Here is a 13,693-nt window from a genome sequence, read left to right as displayed (position 1 = left end):
CCGACTCCACCCCCACCTCCTCCTCTTCTCCTCCTCCTCCAGCCGCGGTTCTTGCAGCGCAGCAGAGAGAGCAGCTCAGCATCCCCATCGTCAGGACACGGTCAGAGTCAGACAAGTGAGTCACTCACCTACCACCGCGGCGCAGACGACCAAGCCCTCCGACCTCTTCCTCCCCCGCAGCAGCCCGCTCCAGCCCACTGCCCAGCGCAGGCTAGCAGCGACAGTGAGTGACCTCAGCTGCTCAGCACCAGCTGGATTCGGTCCGTCCCGACCTCCCGCCGCTGCCTGCACTGCAGCGAATTTCAGGCCCGCCGCCCGCGACATCTCCGACGGTCTGACCTCCTCCAGGGCCCAGGCAGGCTCCTCCTCCTCCCGCCCGAGCGGCCCGAAGTTCGGAACCAGAAGAGAAGACCAGCCGGCTGGCTGAAGACTGCCCTGCTCCACCACCACCAGACGAGGGGTCACTCCATCTCCAAATCATATTAAAAGGTGAGCAAAAAGGGGCAAATTACACTGGCTGGCAGCATCTGATGGGGCACAGTAGCGACAATTTAAATATGGGCACACTGGCATTTGATGGGGCATAGTAGCGACAATTCATGGGCACACTTGCGGCATCTGATGGAGGCACAGTAGCGACAATTCATGGGCACACTGGCAGCAGTTGATGGGGCACAGTAGTTACAAATAATCAACACACTGACAGCATATGATCTGATGGGCACAGTAGCGGCAATTGATAGGCACACTGGCAGCATCTGATAGGCACAGTAGCAGCAATTGATGGGCACATTGGCAGCATTTGATGGGGCACAGTAGCGACAATTGATCGGCACACTGGCAGCATCAGATGGGGCACAGTAGCAACAATTGCTGGACACACTGGCAGCATTTGATGGGGCACAGTAGCGGCATTTGATGGGGAACAGTGGCGGCATTTGATGGGAACAGTGGCGGCATTTGATGGGAACAGTGGCGGCATTTGATGGGAACAGTAGCGGCATTTGATGGGAACAGTGGCTGCATTTGATGGGAACAGTGGCGGCATTTGATGGGCACAGTGGCTGCATTTGATGGGAACAGTGGCTGCATTTGATGGGCACAGTGGCTGCATTTGATGGGAACAGTGGCGGCATTTGATGGGAATAGTGGCTGCATTTGATGGGAACAGTGGCGGCATTTGATGGGAACAGTGGCGGCATCTGATGGGAACAGTGGCTGCATCTGATGGGAACAGTGGCTGCATTTGATGGGAACAGTGGCTGCATTTGATGGGAACAGTGGCGGCATTTGATGGGAACAGTGGCGGCATTTGATGGGAACAGTGGCTGCATTTGATGGGAACAGTGGCGGCATTAGATTGGGCACAAGTGGCTGCATTTGATGGGAACAGTGGCGGCATATGATGGGAACAGTGGCGGCATTAGATTGGGCACAAGTGGCTGCATTTGATGGGGCACAAGTGGCTGCATTTGATGGGGCACAAGTGGCTGCATTTGATGGGGCACAAGTGGCTGCATTTGATGGGGCACAAGTGGCTGCATTTGATTGGGCACAAGTGGCTGCATTTGATGGGGCACAAGTGGCTGCATTTGATGGGGCACAAGTGGCTGCATTTGATGGGGCACAAGTGGCTGCATTTGATGGGGCACAAGTGGCTGCATTTGATGGGGCCTAGGGCCCTCTTTTGATCTTGCACACGGGCCCGCTGATTTCATGATACGCCCCTGCCCCCAAAATACGCAAAAAAATATGTAAAAAAACATATATTTTTTAGGGGGGGGGGTGTCCCTGAATGGCAGTTTGGAAATGTGGTCACCCTACTGCACATCCATGAAGCATAGTTGCCAACTGTCCCAGATTTCCCTGGATTCACACCCTTTTCCCGGATTTATTTTGTCCTGGGAAATCTGGTTTTTCGCCGCCGCTAAAGGTCCACGGCTAGTGGAGACAATGTCTCGGCCGGCCGCCTTTTTTTAGAAGACCAAAACAAGGCCGATCCAATACAATCTAAAATAAAGCTGCTGCGGCGCTGCCGGGATGATTGAAGTGCCTACACCAGGTTGGAGTATATTTATCTGCTGATTGTTAAACTCTGGAATACACATTTCTATTGTGGTGTAGGATCTGGGCCTGCTGTCTGTCCATCCCTCTTTCTTTCTCCTTCCCTCCCTCCTTTCTCCCTTTTATTTCTCCCCTTCTTTTTCACCCTCCATCCCTCATTCATCTCAGACTCGAGCCACGCCCGTTACCTGCGTAAACCACGCCAATTTTTTTACTACGGTGTGACGCACCTACAAAAGAAGGCCCCGCCCTCTAATTATAGCAAGGCTCTGCCTACATGCAAAAAAGTGTCCCGGATTTTTTATTTTTTTTGCAATGTTGGCAACTATGCATGATGCAAATCTACCATTCCACCACATCCCGAAGGTGCTCTATTGGATCGAGATCTGGTGACTGTGGAGGCCATTGGAGTACAGTGACCTCATTGTCATGTTCAAGAAGCCAGTGGTGAGATGATTTGAGCTTTGTGACATGGTGCATTATCCTGCTGGAAGGAGCCATCAGAAGATGGGTACACTGTAGTCATAAAGGGATGGTCAGCAACAACACTCAGGTAGGCCGTGGCATATAAACAATGATCAATTGGTACTAAGGGGCCCAAAGTGTGCCAAGAACATATCCCCCACACCATTACATCACCACCAGCCTGAATCATTGATACAAGGCAGGATGGATCCATGATTTCATGTTGTTTACGCCAAATTCTGACCCTACAATCCGAATGTTGCAGCTGAAATCGAGACTCGTCAGACCAGGCAATGTTTTTCCAATCTTCTATCCATCTAATTTTGTTGAGCCTGTGTGAATTGTAGTTTCTGTTTCCTCTTTTTTGCTGACAGGAGTGGCACCTGGTGTGGTTGTCTGCTGCTGTAGCCCATCTGCTTCAAGGTCTGATGTACTGTGCATTCAGAAACGGTACTCTGCATACCTTGGTTGTAACGGGTGGTTGAGTTACTGTTGCCTTTCTATTATCTCAAACCAGTCTACCCATTCTCCTCTGACATCAAGGCATTTTCCTCCACACAACTGCCGCTCACTGGATATTTTCTCTTTCTGACCATTTACTGTAAAACCTAGCGTTGGTTTTGCAAGAAAATCTGAGTATTTTAAAAACTGCTGATCTACTGGGACCAGCCCTGCCACATTCAAAGTCACTTAAATCCCGTTTCTTCCCCATTCTGATGCTCGGTTAGAACTTCAGCAAGTAGTCTTCACCATGTCTAGATGCCTAAATGCTTTGAGTTGCTGCCATGTGATTGGCTGATTAGCAATTTGTTGTTGCCATGTGTTTTTTTGGGTAATCTAAATTGGATAGCTGTGTGTGTGTGGGGATAGATAGATATAGATATATATATATATATATATATATATATATATATATATATATATATATATATATAGTAATTATGAATATATTTAATTTAGTAGGGGCTGAAGACATTTCATCCAGCGTACGGATTATATTGTTCATTTAGCTTGCCAATATATGTAATTTAGCACATGGCAAAGCCCTTTGTTCTTACTAGACAAAAATCGGAGCCATTGAGTTAAAACCACGTTATGTGATTGACCCTATGCTGGGATGTTTAACCACTTCCATACCAGGTACTTACGCAGCTTCCCGCCCAAGCCAATTTTCAGCTTTCAGCACTGTCGCACTTTGAATGGCAATTGCGCGGTCATGCTACACTGTACCCAAACAAAATTGGCGTCCTTTTTTTTCCACAAATAGAGCTTTCTTTTGGTGGTATTTGATCACCTCTGCGATTTTTTTTTTTTGCGCAACAACTAAAAAAAGGCTGAAAATTTGGAAAAAAAAATACGTTTTTATTTTTTTCTGTTAATTTTTTTGTAAATAAGTTTTCTCTTTCAATTACGGGCACTGATATGGCGGCACTAATGGGCACCGATGAGATGGCACTGATGGACATCGATGAGGTAGTACTGACGGGCACAGATGAGGTGGCACTGATTGGCGGCGCTGGTATGCGACACTGATGGGCACACATAGGCGGCACTGATGGGCACACAGGCGGCACTGATGGGCACACATAGGCGGCACTGATGGGCACACATAGGCAGCACTGATGGGCACACATAGGCGGCACTGATGGGCACACATAGGCGGCACAGATGGGCACTCATGGGCGGCACAGATGGGCACTCATGGGTGGCACAGATGGGCACTGCTAGGTGGGCACTGGGCATGGATGGGCACTGTGGGGTGGCGCTGATGGACACTGGGGTGGCGCTGATGGACACTGGGGTGGCGCTGATGGACACTGGGGTGGCGCTGATGGACACTGGGGTGGCAGCACTGATTGTTGCCAGTCAGTGCCCATTTGTGGGCACTGACTGGCATCTTTTTTCTTTCTGCTTTTTTTTTTTTTTTTTTTAACTTTTTTTTTTTTCTGTTTTTTTTTTTTGCCCACCCTGGTGGTCCAGGGTGGGCATCCCTGGTGGTCCAGGGTGGCGATCCGAGGGGGGGCTGCGCTGATAACCAATCAGCGCGAACCCCCCCTGTCAGGAGAGCCGCCGATCGGCTATCCTCTACTCGCGTCTGTCAGACGCGAGGAGGAAGAGCCATCGGCGGCTCTTCCTGTTTACATCGTGATCAGCCGTGGTTGGACACGGCTGATCACGTGGTAAAGAGTCTCCGCCGGAGGCTCTTTACCGAGATCGGAGATGCAGGGTGTCAGACTGACACCCCGCATCACCGATCGCCGCGATGCGCGCCCCCACGGGCGCGCGCGGCATGAAATCCTGCAGGACGTTCTGGAACGTCCTGTCAGGATTTCATAACCACTTCCCGGACGTAAATCGGCCATAGGCCGGGCGGGAAGTGGTTAATGAAGATAGCCCCACCCTTTGACCCTGGGAAAATTCACTTTACTCTGCTGCCCAAAAATGGTCACCAGGATTTGCATGAAAGGGGGCCGACTTAGGCTAACCAATGGGACGTCAGCATAGAAAGATATACTAGACAGCAGAGGTAAAGGCAGCCAACTTTATGGAAGCATGGCCTGAAGGATGGGTCTTAACCACTTAAGACCCGGACCAAAATGCAGCTAAAGAACCCAGCCAGGTTTTGCGATTCGGCACTGCGTCGCTTTAACAGACAATTGTGCGACGTGGCTCCCAAACAAAATTGGCGTCTTTTTTTTCCCCACAAATAGAGCTTTCTTTTGGTGGTATTTGATCACCTCTGTGTTTTTTATTTTGTGCGCTATAAACAAAAATGGAGCGACAATTTTTTTTTTTTTTTCGTGACTGAGAGATTATGGCGGACACTTCGGACAATTTGATACATTTTTGAAACCATTGTCATTTTCACAGCAAAAAATGCATTTCACCACTTGCCGACCGCCGCATGTATATGTACGTCCACAGAATGGCACGTACATGTACGTCCATGCCTTTCCGCGGGTCGGGGGTCCGATCGGATATCCGCGGGGAGCGATCCGGGACGACAGCGGGGCTATTCGGAGCTAAAGAACGGGGAGAGGCGTATGTAAACACCGCTTCCCCGTGCTTCACTGTGGCGCCTGCATCGATCGAGTGATCCCTTTTATAGGGAGACTCGATCAATGACGTCAGTCCTACAGCCACACCCCCCTACAGTTGTAAACACACACTACTAGGTGAACCCTAACTCCTACAGCGCCCCTTGTGGTTAACTCCAAAACTGCAACTGTCATTTTCACAATAAACAATGCAATTTCAATGCATTTTTTGCTGTGAAAATGACAATGGTCCCAAAAATGTGTCAAAATTGTCCGAAGTGTCCGCCATAATGTCGCAGTCACGAAAAAAAAAAAGAAAATCGCTGCCATTAGTAGTAAAAAAAAAAAAAAAATTCATAAAAATGAAATAAAACTATCCCCTATTTTGTAAACGCTATAAAGTTTGCGCAAACCAATCGATAAACGCTTATTGCGATTTTTTTTTTTTTTTTTTTAAACAAAAATAGGTAGAATATGTATCGGCCTAAACTGAGGAAAAAAAAATTTGTATATATGTTTTTGGGGGATATTTATTATAGCAAAAAGTTAAAAATATTGCATTTTTTTCAAAATTGTCGCTCTATTTTTGTTTATAGGGCAAAAAATAAAAACCGCAGAGGTGATCAAATATCACCAAAAGAAAGCTCTATTTGTGGGGAAAAAAAGAACGCCAATTTTGTTTGGGAGCCACGTCGCACGACCGCGCAATTGTCTGTTAAAGCGACGAAGTGCCAAATCGCAAAACCTGGCCTGGGCATTTAGCAACAAAATGGTCCGGGGCTTAAGTGGTTAAAATGCATTGTTTACTGTGAAAATGAATTGTAGTTTGGGAGTTTACCACAGGGGGCGCTGATGGGGTTAATTGTGACCTTGTCTGTGTTTCTTACTGTAGGGGGGTGTGGCTGTAGGTGTGAGGTCATCGATTGCGATTCCCTATATAAGGAAACACACGATCGATGACAGCGCCACAGTGAAGAACGGGGAAGCTGTGTTTTACATACACCTCTCCCCGTTCTTCAGCTCCGGGGACCGATCGCGGGTCTCCACCGGCGATCGGGTCCGCTGGTCCCGCAGCTTCGGACCGGGTCGCGGGAGCGCGCCCGCGACCCACGGCTGGGTACTAGTACAGGACGTACATGTGCCCAGCCGTGCCATTCTGCCGACGTATACGTGCAGGAGGCGGTCCTTAGGTGGTTAAACCTACGGTTTCCTGCTTGTTTGGGACTGTAGATAGGTTCTGTGTGTTAGATTAGACTTTGAATCAGCTCTAATAAATGTTTATTATATTGAAGCTTTCACTTCTGGTCAAAAGAACTTTTATTTAACTCTTATCATAGCTTTGAGATATTAAATCTTAAATGTACTTTTAGAAAGCTACATTGTGTTACAAGCAATTGAACAGGTGTCCCCAATATAGTGGATGTGAGTGTATATCGGCCCATTGATTCAATTCTGGATTTTCATAGAATAGGAGTACTGTACAATTTTTTTTTTTTTTTTTTAAATTTAGAAAAAATCGGGCTACCGTTGAGATACATTGGCACTGAATTCTCTTTGCCTCTAAGAAATGTAACTAGTCATTTGTTGGCATCCCAATGATTTCAGTGTGCTGGAAGTGAGACACCTGCCGGGGACAAGCTGTACTTTTTGAGGCTCCGCCCGCACCATGGAGGTTCAACCAATTGCACGCTCCTTTTTTGTACATTTTCTTGCATTTCTATGCGTTGCGTTTAAGGGCAGCTCAATCATTTCAATGGGCTTCCTATGTGTGAGAAATGAGCAAAGAGGTGCCTGCACCAAAACGCATGGTATTTGGTGTCATTAGCGGCTGCTCTGCATGTCTGTAAAAGAGCAGCACGTTTTTGCGCATTGTGAGGCAGTGTGCGTTTTTTGCACATGTTGTCGCAATGCAACAAATGTGAATGAAGCCCAAATCTCCTGTAAGGTTTCATCTATTCTATAACAACTGTCATGCAGATGTATTTTCACCAATGAGCAACTTTTGAAACTACACCACTGTGCAAATATGTATCTGAATTCTGACAAAGTCTCTTGGGGCCGGTTCACAGCTTGTCTGCACGTGAATCGCACTTGTGTGATTCGCATGCGGTTCTGTGCAATGCGATTTCAGCCTATTCACTTTGAGTGGGCTAAAGTCACACCGCACCAATGTATTTTTTTTTTTTGGGCATATAGTAACAAATTTAAATAAAATAAATCTGGGCAACCCCAACCCAACCCCTAGTAATACATTGCTTCTCACCCCCCCCCCAATCTATCCCCAATACTAGGATAGCAAAACTTACCTGTCATTGACTATTCCTCAGAATGAGATGCTGCCTCTCTGGATGCCGAATAGCAAAGGTATCCATTACCTGGCCATGTGGTCTGTTAATAGAGCACCTGAGAGAGAAACCCAGCCCTCTCACCTCTGTTCTAATCAAATAAATTAAAAAGGGGCTAGTACAATTAGGAGGGCCAACACCCAGCCATACAAAAGGACACTTTTAACCACTTCAATACCAGGCACTTTCATCCCTTCCTGCCCAGGAGAATTTTCAGCTCTCAGCGCTGTTGCACTTTGAATGACAATTGCGCGGTCATACAACATTGTACCTAAACTTTTATAATTTTCTTCCCACAAATAGAGCTTGACTAGGGCAGCCGGATAACTTACCGCACCAACCAATACAAGCATATACCCCTTAACATTAAACCTTTCCCAATAATCACACTGACACCTGCTGGATTTAAAATGGCCTGGTAGGCCTTTATTAACAAATACAAAAACTGTATATATATATATATATACACCATCATATACATATATATATCACCCAACTTTAAATATTTAACCTATTCCTCAATTGTTAAACCTTTTAACCATACCTTGGTTGTCAGTCCCCCTGACAACCCCTGATCACTCTTTTGGGCCTGTGGTACCCTCTTAGCTAACGACATGTCCCCAGTCGCGACTACCGACTCGAAGACCTAGCTGACCACAGACCCACCCACTTCTCCCCTGGTGGTCCAGACTGACACCAGACCACCAAGGCAGACACCATCCCTGTAACTATGCCCCCCCACCGTTTTTACCTAACCACCGTCTATTTCTACCAAACGGCAGGGGAACCCACCGCCACCGCGGCACAAGTGGGACCACCTCACACTTGGGCCCGCCGCCACACCAGGAAAGCCCTCCTAACGCCCTCCTCCAATCCCAGAGCCCAAAGATCGATCCCGATCGGGTTGAGATGAACCCCGTCCCCCCTCAGGTACCTCCAAGTCTCAACTTCTAAATCTGAATGGCGAACCGCTATCCCACCTTGCTGCACCACAAACCTGCCCACTTCTCTGTTCACCTTTATCCGGGCCTTATCCAAACGCTCCAATGACCTGGCCTCCCTCCAGGCCATGCGAGCCACAATATCTGACCAAACAATGATCAGGTCAGGGAAAGAGGCCCGCAGTCGGCGTATATCCCATTGTATGTCTTTGATCACCTGGCGCATCGGCCGGACGCTCAAATCATTCCCCCCCGCATGTATCACCAAAATGTCCGGGGCCCTGTCTAAGCTAGCCCCCCTGTGAACTTCGGGTAACACCTTCTGCCACATGAGACCCCTAATCCCTATCCATCGTACCCTTCCTTCCTCCCTGGGCACCCCCAGCTGTCTCCCCCCAGGCTTGACATCCGCCCTTCTTGCCCCCCAAAACACAAATGAATGTCCTAGGATCCAAATCAGACAACCTTGGGGATCTGTAAAGACATAAAAGAGAAAAACAATACCCAGCAGGACCAAAAACAACCCCCCGAAAACATTAACATCAGCATTGTCAACCACCGATACCTCATTGTTTACAACAAATGAGGCCGTACATACAGTTTATATCTATTAGACTCCCATCTGCCAATCCGCTTTACAGAATCTGCAGGCAGGCCTCCCCTTGCCGCTTCCGTTGCTGCCCCTATTCGAAACGAATGCGCCGAATATTCTCCCGGGACTAGACCCCCCTCCTTCAGACATTTCCGGAACACCGCCGTAAACTGGAACCGAGACAAACATTCCCCTTTTTGATGGATGAACAGAGCCTCCCCCCCTTTTGGGCGAACGGCCAAAAACCGCCTTACCACCTCAACCGGGCATGTTAGTGGACAACTCCCCCGGAACAACTCTATTTTTACGCCCCTACCTAGTTGATCCGTCTTCGAACGGCTAAGCCAAATCACCACCGATTCCTCCAGGCACCTAACGTCCTGCATTCGTAGTCCTCCCCCCACCACCTTGGAGGGGGAAACTAATTCCCCCACCCTGAACGCCCCAAAAAAGGCCAGAACGAAAACAGCCCGAAAAAGTATCTGCTCATAAAGCGATGCGCAAACCTTTTCCAAATTCCCCAATACCGTACCCAGGACCGCGAACGACACCGGACGCCTGGAATCCCGTGTAGTACTGCCCTTCCTGTATCCCTTTAACACCCTGCGCACCACAAAGGATTTTGTAAAATCCCTGAGGCCCGCCATCTGAAATAAAAAAGCCAATGCCGCCATCTTTTTGCTAATGGCGCCACCCGAGGTTCCCCTCTCGTAATTGCAGCACACAAAGTATAAGACCAACGACTGCAGGTCTTCTGGATCTTCCGACCCTCCTACCTCCTCCCTCAGTGCGGACCATTCCTGCCACACCTTAGAGTAAGCTCGCCACGTTCCCTCGCTGATCGACTGCCGAATCAATCCTGCGGCGACTCCAGTGCAATGTCCCACAACTTCTGAGGACAGGGTTCCCCCTGCCCCTCTGCCCCTGGCGCCAGGATCCGGAATTCCGCCCACTGGAAACGAGATAAAGCATCCGCCAATCTGTTATCCACCCCAGGAATGTGCACCGCATATATCAAGGCATTCACTTTGAGACACTTAAGTACCAAGTACCGCAGTAACCTAATCACCGGGGGCGAGGATGCCGATATGCTGTTGATCGCCCACACCACCCCCATGTTGTCGCAATTGAAGCGCACCTTTTTATTCCTGAAGAACTCCCCCCACAATTCCATCGCCACCACGATGGGGAACAACTCCAGCAGCACCAAGTTCCGGAGGAACCCTGCTGCCCTCCAAGACTCCGGCCAGGGCTCCGCGCTCCACCGTCCGTTGAAATAGGCCCCATAGCCCACTGACCCCGCCGCATCGGTAAATAGAGCCAGGTCGGCGTTGCTGACCGGCCCCGTCTGCCACATCGAACGCCCATTGAAAGAGTCCAGGAACGTTCCCCAAACCCTCAGATCGTCTCTCAGTTCATTGGTCAGGCGCACAAAATGGTTTGGCACCCGGACCCCTGCCGTGGCCCCTGAAAGCCTTCGGCTGAAAATGCGTCCCATGGGAATAATCCGACACGCGAAATTTAACTTCCCCAACAAGGATTGGAGCTCCTTCAATCGAATCTTCCGCTTCACCCGGGCCTCACTGACCTCCCTCCTCAAAGCCAACACCTTATCCTCTGGTAGCCTACATTCCATCGCCACCGAGTCAATGGTGATCCCCAAGAACACCAGCTCAGACGCAGGGCCCTCCGTTTTGTCGGGGGCCAAGGGGATCCCAAAACGTTCCGCCAAATACTGTACCGTACCCAACAGAACCCCGCAACAGCGGGAGTCCGGGGGTCCTATGCACAGGAAGTCATCCAAATAGTGGATGACGGAATTCACCCCCGCCACTTCCCTGACCGCCCATTCAAAGAACGAGCTAAACGTCTCAAACAAAGCGCACGATATGGAACAACCCATCGGCAGGCAACGATCAACAAAATACTCCCCCTGCCAGTGGCACCACAGCAAACGCAAACTAGTGGGGTGCACCGGTAACAGCCTGAAGGCGGATTCCACATCCGTCTTTGCCATCAAAGCCCCTTTCCCGTACTTTCTAACCCAAGACACCGCCGCATCAAATGATGTATAGGTAACCGCACAACTCTGCGGATCAATACCATCGTTGACCGACCCCCCTTTTGGGTGCGACAGATGATGTATCATCCGAAATTGACCCACTTCCTTCTTCGGAACTACGCCCAACGGGGACACCACCAAACCCCCCACAGGTGGTTCCCGAAACGGGCCGGCCATCCGGCCGAGCGCCACCTCCTTGGCCAGCTTAGCCGACACCACCCCCGGATGTCGCAGAGCTGACCGCAAATTGTCCGCCACCGGAGGGACCTCCGCCAACGAACTCGGAATCACGAAACCCTCCCCGAACCCCTGCTCTAGCAAACGCGCCGCCGCCCTGTCCGGATACTTACTTAGAAAAGGCAGCATCCTTTCCAGTCTCACCGGCGTCATTCCCTTTTCCAGCGCCATCTCCGGCCCGCTTCCCCTGTTTGAAACACCTATTGAACGCGTGCGACCCACCACACCCTGAGCACTCGTGCTTGAAGCGGCATGATCCTCCAAAACGACAGGTTCCGTCGTTGAACTGCCAGCACACCCCTTTCTTTTTGAGGGCCGGCGATCCCGCGGAGGAAGCGCCGCCGGCCCCCCCAGGAAAGGACTGGCCCGCCGCCCTGGTCGAGGTCATCAACCTCATCCACAGGCTAATGTCCTTATGGTCCCAGCGGATGGAGGGACGCACTGCCCTGCGCTGACGAAACTGTTCGTCATACCTCAACCACGCCAGACCCCCGTACACCCTATGCGCTTCGTGAATGGCATCAAGGTAACAGAATAGGGCCGTGCATTTCTCGGGGGCCTTTTCCCCGATCACGCTAGCCAGAATCGCAAACGCCTGTAGCCAATTCGTAAACGTCCGCGGAATGAGCCTATACCGACGTTTTTCTTCCTCATCCTTTTTGCTCTCGTCCGGCTTCACCCGGTCGAGGTGAAATTTTTCCAACGGGAGCAGGGAAAATATTTCCATAAACTCGTCCTTCTGAATTTTCTCCCTCACCTCTGGCTTAAGATGGGCACCCAACGGCCCTTCAAAGCAAATGTAAATTTCCCCCCTAGCCGCGTCATCCAGCCGCACCTTGTCCCCGTCCTTGTCCTTGTCTTTGTCCTTGCGTTCCGCCGCCGTTCCCACGCCGTCCTTGTCCGTCTGTGTCCCTGCCACGCCTGTCCCTGGATTCGCCGGCACCGGGGGAGGGACAACTACCGCTGTCAGCGCCTGAACGGCGGGGGCAGGAACCGGGAGGGGGGGTACTGGAACCGGGGGGACCCAAGGACCCAGCGGGCTCGCAACCTGAGGAGCACCCCCATCTAGCCTACGTAACAATTCCCGTAAGGCATCCCACACACCCCCCTCCCCTGAGGGACTAAGCACCGCCGCCCCCCCACTAATGTCCTGCGCACTAACCCCACCCCTACCCCCCGCAACCACATTAGATGTAGTCTTACCGGTTCGGCGCGGCCGTGAAGGTCCTCCAGCCGACAGGTTCCCATAACGTCCATCCTCCGCGGGGTCCTCCGGCAGCTCCCCCTCTTCACTGCTGCTGGAACCGGTCGCCGCCTGCCCGTGTGGTCGTTGACGAACCTCCTCACTCCTTCCCCGACCTCTGGACACAGCTGGCGTTGTGACAGGTATGGGAGCCACCACCCCCCGAGGGCTCTCGTCTCCATCGCTGCTGAACTCTTCAATCAGATCATCCCTCAGCACTGCGGCTGCAGCCTGAGCACCACTGCCCCTCCGGTCAACCCTCCCAGACTCCGAACGGTGCCTGGAGGCGGGACCTCCCGACTGACGTGACTGGCCTGGTGTCGCTCCATCTGCATCCCTGAACGCATCCCCACCGCGTGCGAGGCCGCCGCCTGTGGACCGAGCTAGGCCGGCGCCTGTCTGAGGGTCCTTCCCACGCCGGGCCGCCCCCCCGACCGGAACATCGCCACCGGGGACAGCCATGTGAATCTGGGCCTGCACCAACACAGGGGAGGTAGGCCTGGGCCCCGAGAGGCTCCCCCGCGCTGCGCGCTTCCCGCCCCCCGCCCCCCGCCCGTGCAGTGGCAGACTGAGATTGCTTGGCGGGGGGGCCCGACGGGGGCCTACTGGGACTCCGCACCCGACGCTGCGACCTGGGGGTATTATCTGGGCTAAAGCGCTCCGGCGGTATCGACCGCCTCGCGCGCGTTGAAGCAGGCCTAGACCC

General features: G+C 51.3%; 1 protein-coding gene across 1 annotated transcript; it reads right to left on the bottom strand.

The window, feature by feature from the left end:
• Window positions 1–8,223: 8,223 nt before the first annotated feature.
• On the bottom strand, window positions 8,224–13,483 carry LOC120932899. The gene is made up of 2 exons (XM_040345727.1): window positions 12,948–13,483; window positions 8,224–9,327 (listed from the first exon to the last, which is right to left on the bottom strand). The coding sequence occupies exons 1-2, from the start codon at window positions 13,447–13,449 to the stop codon at window positions 8,732–8,734; spliced, it is 1,098 nt and encodes a 365-aa protein (XP_040201661.1). The 5' UTR covers window positions 13,450–13,483; the 3' UTR covers window positions 8,224–8,731.
• Between the last annotated feature and the right edge of the window lie 210 nt (window positions 13,484–13,693).

The sequence above is a fragment of the Rana temporaria genome, chromosome 3 (assembly GCF_905171775.1).
Source record: "Rana temporaria chromosome 3, aRanTem1.1, whole genome shotgun sequence".
NCBI classification, from domain to species: Eukaryota; Metazoa; Chordata; class Amphibia; order Anura; family Ranidae; genus Rana; species Rana temporaria.
The sequence above is the reverse complement of the archived record's forward strand: the minus strand, read 5'-3'. Positions and strand labels throughout refer to the sequence as shown.